This window comes from Neopelma chrysocephalum, unplaced genomic scaffold (assembly GCF_003984885.1).
Source record: "Neopelma chrysocephalum unplaced genomic scaffold, ASM398488v2 Primary Assembly neopelma1_286, whole genome shotgun sequence".
Classification (NCBI taxonomy): domain Eukaryota; kingdom Metazoa; phylum Chordata; class Aves; order Passeriformes; family Pipridae; genus Neopelma; species Neopelma chrysocephalum.
The window spans coordinates 1,074,391-1,088,962 of record NW_020897948.1 but is presented as its reverse complement, the minus strand read 5'-3'; the positions used below and the strand labels follow the sequence as shown (position 1 = coordinate 1,088,962).

Below are 14,572 nucleotides of genomic sequence, written 5' to 3'. Positions count from 1 at the left end.
CCCTGTCCCTGCCTTGTGCCAGGCTTAGGGGATGCATGGATGCTTCTACACCCTGTGTGCAGCCTCATGGGTGCTGTTCTGACTGCCCTCTCCCCTCTCTAGGTGGGCCCTGGAACTTTGCCTTCACTGTGAAGTTCTACCCTCCAGACCCTGCCCAGCTCACAGAGGACATCACAAGGTGGGGACCACACACCTCCTTCCTGGGGAGCCCCGGCCTGCACTGAGCGGCACACGTCTCCCTCCTAGGTAACCCCAGCCTGCTCAGGGGGCACATGCCCTCACCCTACTCTCTGCCCCCTCCTGCAGATACTACCTGTGCCTGCAGCTCCGTGCAGACATCATCACGGGGCGCCTGCCCTGCTCCTTCGTCACCCATGCCCTGCTGGGCTCTTACGCTGTCCAGGCCGAGCTGGGCGACCACGACACCGAAGAGCACGTGGGCAACTATGTCAGCGAGCTCCGCTTCGCCCCCAACCAGACACGGGAGCTGGAGGAACGCATCATGGAGCTGCACAAGACTTACCGGTGAGCTTCAAGAGGGGATGGCACTGGAGAGCTGACCCTCACCTGGTGGGGCACCTGCCTACGTGTCCCCCTCTCTGTCTCCCTGCAGCGGAATGACCCCCGGGGAAGCAGAGGTCCACTTCCTGGAGAATGCCAAGAAGCTCTCCATGTACGGGGTGGACCTGCACCACGCCAAGGTATGGGGTCATGGGGCTCCCAGAGCCATGGTCAGCACCATCCCACCCTGCTCCTGCACACCCCTCTTGCCCACCCCTTCCTCCCAGAGTGAAGGCTCAGTGAGGACACACTCCTGGCATGGCTCTAGGTGTCTCTGAGTGTCCCCACGTTGGACCAGAGGAGCTCCAGAGATCCACCAGCCTGGGGTTCAGGGCCCCCGTAGCACCTAGCAGGAGGGAGCACGGCACTATTGGCCAGGCTGGTTTTTGCTTCGCTAACTGAACTGTTCCCTCCTGTCCCCTTCCCTCCTCCAGGACTCAGAGGGCATTGACATCATGCTGGGCGTCTGCGCCAATGGCCTCCTCATCTACAGGGACCGGCTGCGCATCAACCGCTTCGCCTGGCCCAAGATCCTTAAAATTTCCTACAAGAGGAGCAACTTCTACATCAAGATCCGCCCGGGTGAGGTGGGTGCCAGGTGCCCATGCAGCCCTGGGGCACAGCAGGGTGCTTGTCCTGTGGGACTGGGGCTGATGGTGGGGATGTCCTCACCTGGCTCCAGCCTCTGTCCCAAGGGTCCCACATGAATGACCACACTGGCCAAGAGAGCACATCACCTGTGGCGTGGATTTTCTTGTCTATGCTCTCGTGACTTCAGCAGCTGAGGGACCCCAGGTTCCCATCCCTACCTGACATACACCATGACCCTGCTGGTGTGGGGAGTTTGCCCAGGAAGGGCAGTTGAGGGCCATTTTTGACATGTCTTCACAAAAAAAACATCAGGAGATTTTTTCATTCATTTTCAGACTTTATTTTTGCTCTTCTAAGTGCACTAGTAGGAGAATGCATTTCCACCCACGTCTTCCAGCAGGCTGGAATGGCAGCACATGTGAAAGGGAGAGTGATACCCTCACACCAAAACAGCTGTAAAAGCTTTTGTTTCTTGGAGGAATTCATCTTGCACTGAAAAGCCATTTACAGCTGAGGGAAGTGCTTAGGCCAGAGGCGTGGGCAGTGATCCCATCACCCTGCTGGGTGGCATGGACCTTCCCAGCATAGCTTTGAAGACTTTTGGGGTTTTTTTGCATGGTCATGGCTCCTGCCAGGGGAGCCTGTGGGCTTTGGCAAGGTCCTATCCCATCGTGTCCGCTAGGGCAGGATCTGCCGGTAACAGCCTATATCCATCTCTCCCAAGTATGAACAGTTTGAGAGCACCATTGGCTTCAAGCTGCCCAACCACCGCTCAGCCAAGCGGCTCTGGAAGGTCTGCATAGAGCATCACACCTTCTTCAGGTGAGGACACCTTCTCCAGGCTTCCCTTCTGGGAGGTAGACACGCTTCTGCTTCTGTTGCAGTGGGTACATGTGGGGCACAGTGCTGGGAGGCCTGACTGGGGTTTGCTGATGCCCCTCCTCCCCTCTGACCCCTAGGCTGGTGTCCCCAGAGCCACCCCCCAAGGGCTTCCTGGTGATGGGCTCCAAGTTTCGATACAGTGGGCGGACGCAGGCGCAGACGCGACAGGCCAGTGCCCTCATCGACCGCCCAGCTCCGTTCTTCGAGCGCTCCTCCAGCAAACGGTACACCATGTCTCGCAGCCTTGATGGAGGTATGCCCCAAATTGGGGAGGGGGAGGGAGATTGGTCCGCTGGCGGGAGCAATGGGGTGCTGCTCAGCTCGGTTCTACTTTGCCTCATTGAGTTGAGCAGGGTCACAGCAGCATTGGGCTTCCTTCTGGGGGCTGTCCCCAGTTGCATTCCCATGGCAGAGGGTCTGTCCCCACCCCAAGTGGTTGCTCAGATTGTGTGTGAGCAGGGGGATATGGCAGGGCTGGGGTTGGGCAGCTTGGGGACACCTTGCCCCCGGCTCCCTGTGCCTTAGGACACCTGGGACTATCTGTCCCTGCTGCAGGGTGTTTGGGGCTCCTTGATCCCCAGGTAAGAGCTGGCAGGGTAGGGGCAGGGGATGGGGGAGTAGGGGAGGAATGGGGGTGGCAGGGCTGCAGTGACCAGGCTCTCCCCCACGGGCAGAGTTCTCGCGTCCAGCCTCCGTCAGCGAGAACCATGATGCTGGGGCGGAGGGTGAGAAGCAGGACGAGGACGGTGAGTTTGGCAGCAGGAGGCAGTCTGAGATGGAAGATGAGGAGGTGACCACCCCGACGAAAATCAAGGAGCTGAAGGTACAGCCGAGGTGGGCAGAGGAGGGTGGGGGTGGAGAGATAGGCAGACAGGGGACCAGGTACAGGCAGCAGGGCTGGGCTGCAGGCAGGAAGGGTCACCTCGGTGCACAGTACCCTGCAGCCCTGCCTGTGTCAGCTGAGCCCCAGGCTGGTGGGACCCCTGGGATATGGCTCTTGGCCCCACTGGTGGAAGTGAGTCCCCAGAGCCCTCCAGGTGATCTAAAGGCTCCTCCCCAGACAGGGCCAGATCTGGGAACAGTCCCGGTCTGGGACAGGGATGGGGATGGGGACAGGCCAGGAACATGGGTGCCCGCTCATTCCCCCCACTGCCCGTGCACAGCCCGCCCACTGCCTGTCCTGGTCCTTGGGCTGTCTCAGCCCATTTCAGCCCCACTTCGAGGGGAGGGGGTGTCCCTACCAGCCCATCAACTTAACTGTGATGTTTGTGACAAATTCCTTCGTAACCTGCTGGTTACTTTTAACCCTCTCTTTGCTGCCAGCCGGAGCACGAAACAACCCCCAGGCACAAGCAGGAGGTATTCTCTGTCTGGAGTATCTTAGTCCTCATTGGTGCATCATATTGTCCATCCTTCCCAAAACAACTCCATGTGTCACCCTATTTACTGGAATACAAGATGCGTCGGGCAGGGGGTTGGGTGCTGGAGGAGCCCAATGAACAGACAGCTGGGGATCAGCCCAGCGCACGTGGCATCTTCTATCCCACTAAGTAAGGTGGTCCTGATCCTACCTGTGAGCAAGAGCCCTCCCAGGGGCAGGAGAGCCCTTGGCCCATTGGGGTGACCTGGCTTCTGTTCGTGTTACTGACCCTGCCATATCCTTGCCTTGTGTCTCCTGTGCAGCTGGTCCCATCGCTCCCGCTGCCACCCTGACCCACGCTCTGCTCTTGCCTGACCCAAACTGACTCATCACCGCCCTGCCTAGTGGCTCCACTCTCCTGCAGCCCCCCACTCCCCATGAGAGCCAGGCTGGGGCTCCCCACAGCGCTGCAGCTGCCATCCCACCCTCATGGGGCAAAGGGGCTCTGAGCTGCCCCAGGGGGCCAGCACTGGCACCCACCCAGTGTCTGCCCACCCTGTGAACGGGCTGAGCAGAGAACAGGGAAGCTGAGCCCTCCCTGTACAAACTGCCATGTCCACGGTGGCCCCATCAGGAATGATTCATCCTGGCCTAAAATCCACAGTTGCTCCCTGGGAGTTTCCCCTCCAGTTACAGTGGGATGTAGATCCTCGCTGCAGCTGTTGATGGGAGCAAGCGTGGCTATGCGATGCAGTTGTCCACGCTGGCACCACACAGCCTCACCATCCTGCTCAGCACCACAGGGGCAGACCCCGCCAGGGCAGTGGGCAGTGGGCACCGGTCCCAGCCCCCCCGCCCACCTCATTGCTTCCCCACTGCATGTGCATGTGCTGCACCCCGGCCCGGCACGCCCTGAGCCCAGAGGTGGGCACACTTGAGCTCTCCATGGCTCACACATGTGGGTCCAGGTCGGGAGTTTTCCTGAGTTGTGCTGAGCCTTTGGGATCTGGAAAATTTGGTGGGCTTTTTCCTGAGACTCTCATGGGTCTCTGGGCTGTTGCTGACGAGGTACAAGGGAGGTATTTAGGTGCTTCCTTTCAAACCTCAGAAGAGGTTTGAGTTTGGGTTAGAAGCAGAAACTAGGGTTCCTGCTCGGAGCTGGTTTGCCCACCTCTGTGGCAGGACGAGGGGGCCACCCTGGCGCCTGGGCCCTTGCTGTGTCCTGCTCTAACACCTGAACCCCACCTTGTACTTGAGCAGTCTGAGCTGTCCTCTCTCCACAGCAGGTCAGACCCACCCCACCCCAGGCCGGTCCATGGGGATCCAGGCTTGGATCCATGCTGGACATCCCTGCCCAGGCCTTGACCTCCAGCCCTTTGGCAGAGCCCATTTCAGAGCAGCTCTGCTGGAAATGTTGGTCACCTGCCCTGCTGGGACAGAGCCTGGGGCTCCCTTTGAGCCTGGCACCAGAGAGGAGCAGAGGAGGCTGCTGGTGTTTCCAACAGGGCCCCATCCCTTGCTGATCCCAAGGGAGAGCCCACTCTCCTCTCCAGGAGGCTTAGTTTGTCTCAGTCAGGAGGACGTGGAGTCCTGGAGATGCCGCCAGGACATGCCGTGCCCTTCCCCTGCCACGTGTATTTGGCTCTATGCTGCCTTTCTGCTGCTTCCTGCAGTGAAAGAGCTGCTCCCCCCCCCAGTGAGACCTGCAGACCAGGGGTCTCCAACACACTCCTCATTTGGCTACTGAGACTAAATTCTAGCCCAGTGTGAACAAACCCTCCCAGTGCCCCTGCTCAGCCCTTTGGCCTTGGCTGCTGCTTTAATCACTACTCCTTTCCTCTCTCCTTCCCAAGTTTTTAGACAAACCAGAGGATGTTTTGCTGAAGCATCAGGCCAGCATTAATGAGCTGAAGCGGACCCTGAAGGAGCCCAACAGCAAGCTGGTTCACAGGGACCGGGACAGGAGGCTGCCTTCCTCACCAGCCTCTTCCTCACCCAAGCATGAGGATGAAACGCCAAAGGGAACACCTGAAAAGGCCAGTGAGGTTTGTTCTGCTGCTTCTCTTACAGAGGGGATCAGGATCCGGTGGGGAGCTGTTCCTCAGCTCTGGGGCTCTGCTCCTGTGCTGCCCCAAGGAGGGACGGTGGGAGTGCCGTGCTGGGGACACAGGGTGCAGGGAAGGGTGTCTCTAAGTTTTGCATCACACTAACCATTTTTACACTGCTGGTGGGAATCTCCCTGTGTGCCTGGGCATTGCAGGGGACTGAACAGCTCTTCTTCTGGGGGTGTTTTGGGAGTACCTGTGGCTCTATTGGCCCATGAGATGGGGTTTTCCTCACCCCTCACACCAGCAGCCTGCAGGGCAGTGCTGGTGCAGCTTCTGCCTGAGGGTGTCTTGAGCAGAGTGGGACCAGGCACCTGCGCAGAGGTGCCCTGTTGTGCTCTTAGCAGCAGGACCTGGGTGGTACGAGGAGGTGGAGGGTGAGTGGTGCCGTGCTGGCATTCCACATTCACATCATCCCCTTTGGGTGTTCTGCCCGCTGGCTTTGCCCTGGGACTGTGGGAGTGATAGGAGGGTGCTGGAATGGGGGTGCCAGGACAAAGCCCCCAGTGCTGCATGAGTGATGTAGATGTGGCAGTTTGGTGCTCTGTGGCCTGGGGTCCTGCTGGGCTTGGTGCAGGCAGTGTGTGCCAAGAGTGTCCCCACTGCCACTCTGGATGCTCTCTCCCTGCCAGGGACCCTTCCTCCTTGCTCTCCCCTCCAGGGGCATCTCTGTGCCCGCAGCAGTGCCATGGCTCTGGGCAGGGTGGGTACCACACAGAGGGGCTGCTCTGCCCTGGCTGCCCCCCCACCCCAAAACAGCCTTGCCATGGGGCTGGGCTGTGGGGAGGGCATGGGGTGCTGTGGGTGGCTGGGCTGGGGTCTCTCTGCAGGGGATTTGGGACATGCCTGTGTGCCTGCTGGTGTCCAGCACTGACCGGAGACCCAGGGCTGCAGGGTGGGCTTGTGCCCCCCCTCATCAAAATGCTCGGCTGGGAAGAGGAAGAGGGACTTCACATCTCTTTTACCATCAAATATATCAAGTGCAGGGATGTGAATGGAGCATCTAAAGCTGGCACAGCTGTGACCTCTGTCTACCTATCTGTCCATGCATCTACCTATCCATCCACTCACCTACCCACCCTTTGTTCCTTCATTCCTTCTCAAATTCTCTCTTTCTCTCTCTCTTTCTTTGTCTCTGTCTCTCTCTGTCTCTCTCTCTCTCCCCATGGGTGCTGGGGTTTCCGTGCTGGCACAGACGATGGAAGAGGACACCCTAGACGATTTTGCATCAGAGCATGGAGCTTCCCTAAGCATGGAGTCTTTCACGCAGAAAAGCCTTGTCTCCTCTCCTGAGGTTGTCACTATCCTCTTCTCTCCCCACTTCTTGCTTTCACATTCTGCCCCCGTCACTGTGGGAGTCCCCAGCCTGCCAAGGGGCTCGTGCCCTCTTAGCAGAGCAGCTGTTTGCTGCCCCCCAAGGTGGGTCCCCTCTCTGGTGACAGGCAAGACCCCTCACAGGACAGGGCTATTGGTGAAACCTGCTCCCCTGACTGTTCTGGCTGGGCTGTGAGGTGGGGCCCTGGAAAGACCTCCCAGTGCAGCCCTGCTGGGTGTGGGGCCATGCTGGAGCCCACTGTTGAGGGTCCCAAGGCAAGGGTGACCCAATGACACAGGCACTCTGTTGGTGGCTGCTCCAGGTCCAGGCAGGCAGCCTCAAGCTGTTCTTAGCAATCCCTTGTGCTTTCCTTCCACTTTGACTGCAGTCAGAGTTCCCTGGGCCCAGGAAGCCTGAAGAAGGGCATCTCTGGAGGCATCAGGTGTGTTGGACTCATCCCTGTGCACAGCAGCGTCGTGCTGCCATCAGTGTCCTCACGTGGTGCCCGTGGGTGAGGAGCGTGGGCTCTTGGCATTGCTTGTGTACCGGTTTATCTCAGATGAAGGGGTGTTTTCCTGGACCTTCAGGGACCAAGAGTGGTACCTTCACTGAGCAGAAACAAGCTGGTGTTTGAGCCTTGGTTCTGGTGCATTGGCCGCAGGCCCCAAGGGTTGGCCCAGTGGTGCTGGAGAGCACGTCCTGCCTGAGCAGCCCAGGGAGGGGCAGAGGCAGTGTGGGGGAGGGGGCAGATGGGGCAGGGGCAAGGCTGGGCGCACTCTTGCTCCCTGTCACTGCCCGTTGTCTGTGCAGAAATTGTCAGTGTGGGCAAGAGCCTGAACCTGGGCTGACTGGAGCAGTCCCCAGGAGACAAGATGGGTGTGAGGGAGGCTTGGGCACAGCCTTGGGCTTCAGTAAGGGCTCTGCAGCAGTGTCTCCTGGTCATTGCTGGCACTCTCTGTGTGCCAGTATTCCAGAGCTGGAGGACAGAAACAGCAGAAGTGAGGTGCACACACATCTCTGGATTCAGAGTCTTGTCCTCTGCTCCCCGGAAACCCTTGGGGTGCCAGGTATCCATCTACAGGTGCCATGGTGGCCTCACCGGTGATTTCTCTCCAGGCATCAGTGGCTGAGACTCAGCAGTTGATATTTAGGAACTTGTCCTCCCCTGACCAGTGGTCTCCATGAGGAATTCATGGCCCCAAGAGGGTGATGGCATGAGGGCAGCACATCTGCAGAGCTTGGATCTCTCGTGACAGCCAGAAAGTCCCTCAGTTCCCATGGGCCTCAGGCCCTCTGAGGTTAAGTGCTTTATCACCCCTAGCCATACGTGTTGACTCTTCCCTCCATCCCTCTGTCCCCACTGCTGCTGCAGGACTGGAATGCTGTGCTGTGAGGCGCCAGAAGCCTCTCCAGCTTCAGGTGGTAAAGCAGCCCAGTGTGTTGTCTCAACATCTCAGATTCCCTCATTCTTGCCACAAGGCTTGTGCTTTCCTCTTGGGTGAGCTGAGACTTCTGAGAGCAAAGAACAGAAGAGACATTGAAGGATCTGAAGGGAGAAGCCTCCTGCATGCCCTGGGCTCTCCCAGGTTGTAGCCCTCATTGGCAGGGGCAAAGGCTGTCTCTGCTCCCTGATATCACCTCTTTCCACTCTATCAGCTTGCTCTCCTGTGATGCATAGGGCACAGTGGGAATGGCCTTTCTGTTCCTAGAGCAGATGATTTGGGGGGAGAGAGGGCAGGGAAGTGTGAAAGTAAATTGTCGCTTGGGAAGTCAAGGTTGGTCTATGGACAGACCCTTCCCAGTATCATCACTTCTGAGCCTCAGCTCTGCCTTGGCACATACTCTGTCTTGCCAGCCCATGGACCTCCAAAGCTCCCCAAGTTCTCTGCTTTGCTGGAGGACATGCCCAAGTATCCATATATTTGCTCCAAGAGTCCTCAGGCTCTGGAGACACAAGGGCTACCACAAGCTGTGGAACCAGAGCTGTGGCCAGAGCTGGCATTGAGCCCTCCAGAGCAGAGTTCAGTCAACTACTCCCACACACCACAGAGTACCTGACTGTTCCCTTGGACTGGGCTGTGCTCACCCAAGAGTCTGAGGAGAAGGAAGCTGGTTTAGAAATAAATCTGAAACTTTGGGGTATTCCTTACTGGTGAAGAGGTGCTGTCAGGGATGAAGGCATGGTTCCAGGCTTTAGCAGAGTTTTTGATCTACAACATCTATCTCAGGCCTTAACTCAGAGAAGCAGCCCAAAGAAATTCGTCTTTGCCCAGGAAAGGTCTCCTCCAAAAGACTGGTTTGCAGCTGGAGAAGAGGCATGAGAGGGCTTTACTGAAGAAATTTGTACGTGTGCCCACAACCTGTCCATCCTTGTCCTGGCTGAGAGAAGGTTCAGCAATGAGACCACGGGGCAGGAGCAGGAGAGAAACTGCTGCACCCTCAGGAAAGTGAGCAGTCTCCTGGCTGAGTTGCCCATGAGCATCACTGCTGAACGGAAGGATGTGCTGAGGGAATACCAGAGACCAGCCTGGGCACCCCAGCAGCCCAGCAAGCTGCCCAGTTAGGGATGATGCTGCTGTTACAGGTCAGACCTGCCTGTGAACATCCAAGGTGCAGCCTGGTGCTCGTGGCAGGCACCGACGGGCTCTATTGTGATTTCCGCAGACTAAGAAGAAACAAAATCTGCATTGGAGGCAGGTCTGGAGGAAGGGACCTGGAGAGCAGATGGTGCTTGAGAGCGGACCGTGATGGGATATGGGAGAGGCTCGTGCGAGCAATGCTGTGGGGAGGGGGGGGGGATGGGTCTGCTTCAGACCTGACTGCTCAGCAGGGTGGCCTGGCCATGGCAGGGTGCAGTTGCCATGGCAGAGTCCCTGGCAAGGGTCCATCTGCCACCGGTGGAGAAGGGTGCCCTTCCTGTCCTGTGAGGGGCACAGCTGGCAGTGCACAGTGCCAACCCCATGCCTGTCCTGGCACTGCAAAGAGCCAGCACCTCCCTGCCCTCTGAGGGCTGGGTGTTTTCCTGGGGACTCTGTGGGCACTCAGGGGGATTTTCAGGGGCTGCTTGGCTCTTGGCAAAGCCCAGGGCATGGGGACAGACAGAGGGGCTGTAGCAGGGTGCTGCAGGGCAAGACATGGGGCACTGTGCTGAGGGATCTGTGCTTCCTTTGGCAGCTGGTAAAGAAGGCAGGAGCTGGGAATGGCATTTTTCTGCCAGGGACTTTCACCTATTTCCTTGTGGAAGCCCTACCACTAGTATCTGGTTTTCCTTCTTTCTCTTCTGATGTTATCTTCTCTTACCTTCCCTCTGGCTCTGCTCCCCTCTGCCCCTGTGTTTCCCATTATCCAGTATCAGTCACTAGGTTTCCATTTTGGGTGCAACTGCTCCAAACATTCTTCCTGAATGGGGCATGGCTCACATTTCCATGGATTATTGTTCCTGATTTGAGCAGGGAGTGGGCAGCCAGCCCCCTCGCTGGGACTGGAACGCATCCTGGTGCCCCCAAGGGCCATCCTTGCCTCTGCTGCAGGCAGCTCTGCCCAGGCAGGCTGTGCCATGGGCAGTGCCAGCCTCACAGTGAACCCCCAGCATTGCCCCCGTGTGCTCCCTGGGGCAGCTGCGGAGGCCGCTGGGCTACCTCATGGTACACACGTTCTCCTGCCACTATATTCCTGTGGTTTATGTTCTACCTGCTGTTCCAGAAGTGGCTGGATTTTACCAGTGCTTCTTTCTTGGCACTCGTGAAGCCTTCTGCTGACCTGCAGGACAAACATGGGATGTACTAGGTGTCCATAGCAGCAGTGACCTGGTACCCCCCCCAGCAGCACAGATACATGGTGTGGTGTGCCACATTCCTGCTGTGTCCATGCTGCAGGACACTCCACAGCCTTTGCTTGGTCCTTGCTGCAGCCTCCATACCTGTCTCAGCTGCCAAACCCGCGGTCTTTTACACTTGACAGGTAACCTTTTACAGGTTACATTTTCTGAACTGCTTGGTTTCAGCGTTGCTGGAGACCTCTGCTCAGTTATGGCTTCTGGAGATGTCCCCGATGAGCTGTAAAGGAGGGATGGACTTTGGGGGGAATCTGAGCTGCAGCATCTGGTAGGAAGGGGAAAGGGCCTTTCAGATGGCTAAAGGTGGTTTCTTTCCTTGCTCATGCTCTTGGCAGTCTGACATATTCTTAGGGCACATGGATGAACCTGAGAGTGAAGCTACCCAAAACACAGACCCTTGCTTCCAATGAAATCTCACCCCTGGGAATTGCTATAGCCAGCTGAAAACAGGGGGGTCCCAGCTGGGGACAGTGGCTTATTCCCTATCATGGCATCAGCCCCTTATTTTCAGTCCCTATCTCCATCAGCAAGTTGCCAGGATCTTTGTATAGACCCTGCCTCAACTCTGGCATTGAGAACACTACTACTAATACTACTAATTAGAATTATAGTAATAATGACGTAGCCATTGCTGTGTGAGGCAGACCAGCTGTGCTACTTGTGCCAGCAGCAGTTGGGTGCGGTGTGTCTGATGCATTTAACTCTTCTTGCTCCAATTGCAATGCAGGGCTCAGAGCATTGGGTATTTATAGAGAGAGAAGCCCCTAGGCTGGAAGCAATAGCTCTGAGGAAAGCTCTGGGAGTCAAGAAGGAAGAAGCACGTGCAGGTACTTCAGAGGTGAACACGAGTGTGAGCCTGTTGAAGGTGGAGGTGGCAGCAGGGAAAGCCAAGGAAGTGACAGGCCAGGAAGAGCCCTCAGCTGCAGCCCTGGATACACAGAAGAGAGCCAAAATGATCGCCAGTCCCGAGGATTTTGAGTCTGTCTGGGAGGATGAGATCTATGAGAAGGAAAGCAGAGACAGCCCAGAGGCACCACATCTGCCCACTGACAGCACAGAGAAGGAGCCCCAGGGTGAAGGAGCAGCCAGTGGTGAGCCGGGGCTGCCCAAGCCCTGTCAACAGCCTGAAGAGAGACAAAGGGCCAAGATTTTAGGGCCAGAGCATCCCAAGGGAGAAGGCAAGGTGCTCTCCAATGAGCGTGCTTCTGCAGCCTCCAGGAAACAGGAGGCCAGAGTGCCAGGCACAGCCACAGAGCTCCTGAAAACCAAAGTGAAGGCTGGAGATGACAGCTCAGAGACTTCCGCGACCCAGAGAATCATCTACTTAGGAGATCCAGAGGGAGAAGAAAAGGACAGTAAAACACAACTTGTCTTGGACACTAGTGGGTGTCTTGGCTTGGAGGAAATACCAGAAGCCACAGTGAACACGTCCAGGGAGGGATCTGGGCACACAACACCTGCAGCAGAAGGGTTCCAACCCCCTTCTTCAGCAAGTCACCAACACACGGCAGTGTTTGGAAAACCTACCGGAGCAGCAGAGCAGCCCAGGATGGGCTGTGACAGGACCAGCCTGGTGGGATGTACCCTCTCAGGGTGGGAGAAAGAGTTGTCCCTGCAGCCAGAGAAAGCATCTGCTGGGATGCCCAGCTATGGAGCACCTGCAGGAAGTGAAGCCCTGCCGTGTTCCCAGGAGGTGGGACCAGAGGAGACAGAGCTGCAGAGCCCAGTGGGAGGCCTAAAGCCATGTGGCCTGGCAGGGGATGGCCACGGGGCTGAGGAGCACAGAGGGAGCCCAGCACAGTGCACAGCAGGGGAGGAGCTTTTGGGAGCAGATGGTGACAAGGAGGAAAGTGCCAGAGTGGTTCTTCAGATGGAAGAGATAGAGACCAAGTCTCCTCTCTCAGCTGTGTCTTGGCCAGGCTGTGCTCACACTGTGGGGTTGGAGGGAAATAAACCCAGTGTTCCTGCCCCTGGACCCATTCCCCAGCAATCCAGCCCTGTCCCTGTGGATCCAGCTCCTGGCACCAAGCCCGAGGGCACAGAGCTGTCCCAGAACACCAGCCCTGTGAGAGGGGTGGGCTTGCCCAAGGGCGTGAGCCCCTCCGTAGAGGTGGCACTACCCAGGGAAACTGATCCTGAATCTGCAGAACAACACCAAGATACAGGGTTTACCTCATGGGAACCACAACAAGGAACAAGTCCTGGTGCAGCAGAACCACCCCAAAACACAGATATTGCAGTAGAGTCAGTCCAGGTCAGAGACGCAGCCACCAGGGAGGTGGCTCAGGACACGGACCCTGCCACAGCACAGAGTGAAGTCCCTGCCCCCAAAGTGCCACTGCAGGAGGAGAAACCCATGATAAAAGAGGTCTTCCAGGGTTTGGGGCCCACATCAGGGAAGCTGGCTGGAGATGAAGGCTGTGAGATGGAAGAACTGCCCCAAGAAAAAAGCCCTGGTGTGAAAGAGCTGCCACCCCAAGCAGAAGAACCAGAAAAACAGACAGAGGCCATCATGAGAGACCTGCCCCAAGAGGGTTCCATGGCTGGGGAGCTGCTCCACATTGCTGATCCCAAAGCACAGGAGCCACACTGGGACTCAGAGTTTAATGTGGGACAAGATCTGCAGGGCAGGAGCCCAACAGTAGGAGAAACCACCAGGGCCAGTGACCTAGCTCCGGGGCAACCACTGCAGAATGAGTCTCTTCCCGAAGAAGCTGCTGATGTCTCACACTTCCAGTCCCCTGTATTAGGATTGTGCCAAGGAAGTGAGACGTTCCGGCTCTCTGCCTTGGTGGATGAAGGTGGGGAAGAGCTGCAAGTGAGTGGTGGGACACATCAAACAGAGCCTGAGTCATTGGTGTGCGTGGCTGGGCAGGCAGGATCTGTGTCCCAGGAGCACAGAGATGTCAATGTGGCCCCAGGAAGCTGGGAGGACAGCAAGAGCTACAGGAAAACCTCTGTGGCCTCTAAGATAAAGATGTTTGAGCAAACTGAAGTGGAGCGAAGGGAGGCCCAGGAGGGACAAGAGCGTGTGCCTGAAGCTGGAACATCAGCGAAAGCGAAAGGGAAGACAGGTCTGGCACAGGACATGCCTTTGAGCACCTGCCTCACCTCACCACCAGCAGTGGAACCTGTGTCCAGTGTGAGCTCCTTGGCCCTTGGGCAAGGGGCTGGTTCAGGAGACATCTCCCAGCCTCACTCCCTGAAGGAAGATCTCTCTGTTGATCTGGAGCACGAAGAAGACAATGCTGATCTGGCCTCCCCCGACTCTGGCTGTGAGCTCACCCTGGCTGAGGCCATGGTAACTCCAATGAACTGTCCGAACGGGACATTCATGCGCATGTTTTGTGGCTCTCTGACCATGTCCAGTGGCTCCTCACACATCCATTGACTGACAGCAGGCGCTTTGCATCCCTGTCCTTTCTGTCTGTGTGTGTGGTCAGGCTTACTGGCTGCATGCAGACCTGCTGCCCAGTTGGTTCATCAGCTTTTGTTTGGCGATCCCTGAACATTTTGGCTCCCTGGAGAATGCCGCTCGCTAAACCCAAGAGCAGGCACCCAAGCTTCATGTCCAGGAGCCGAAAAGGGCGACGGTGGGTGGGTGAAGGAGCTGCGACTGTCACGGGCACGCACCCCTCGGCAGCAGCGTGTCCATGCTTTCAGCTTCACCCTTGCATTTCCTACGTTGATACCCCTTCTTGCTTGGCTCACCAGCCTCCCCACCCTTCCCTGTCTTCAGCAAGCTGGTGGCTGGGTGATGAAGTAGCTTTCCTTGTTCTTGTGGGTGCTAGATCACCTCCTGCAGAGTTCATTTCCTTACAACTAACCCTTTTCTCTAATCCAGAGCAAATTTCAGGAACTAAATGGGAAAGAAAAGGATTTATCTGACCCATCAGTAAAATCCAGCCTGAAAGAAGAGAATT

General features: G+C 57.2%; 1 protein-coding gene across 16 annotated transcripts in view; it reads left to right on the top strand.

The window, feature by feature from the left end:
- Window positions 1-14,572, top strand: part of EPB41L1 (erythrocyte membrane protein band 4.1 like 1) — a 68,156-nt gene that overhangs the window by 42,156 nt on the left and 11,428 nt on the right. For 7 of the 16 annotated variants that reach the window (XM_027704667.1, XM_027704663.1, XM_027704659.1 and 4 more), the window contains 11 exons: window positions 103-178; window positions 307-525; window positions 614-701; window positions 996-1,148; window positions 1,877-1,974; window positions 2,112-2,287; window positions 2,709-2,857; window positions 3,358-3,393; window positions 5,248-5,439; window positions 6,695-6,793; window positions 11,377-13,950. In XM_027704667.1, coding sequence (XP_027560468.1) covers window positions 103-178; window positions 307-525; window positions 614-701; window positions 996-1,148; window positions 1,877-1,974; window positions 2,112-2,287; window positions 2,709-2,857; window positions 3,358-3,393; window positions 5,248-5,439; window positions 6,695-6,793; window positions 11,377-13,950 — 3,860 coding nt within the window. The remainder of the gene's footprint in view (window positions 1-102; window positions 179-306; window positions 526-613; window positions 702-995; window positions 1,149-1,876; window positions 1,975-2,111; window positions 2,288-2,708; window positions 2,858-3,357; window positions 3,394-5,247; window positions 5,440-6,694; window positions 6,794-11,376; window positions 13,951-14,572) is intronic. The other 9 variants (XM_027704675.1, XM_027704669.1, XM_027704676.1 and 6 more) reach the window with 6 other exon arrangements.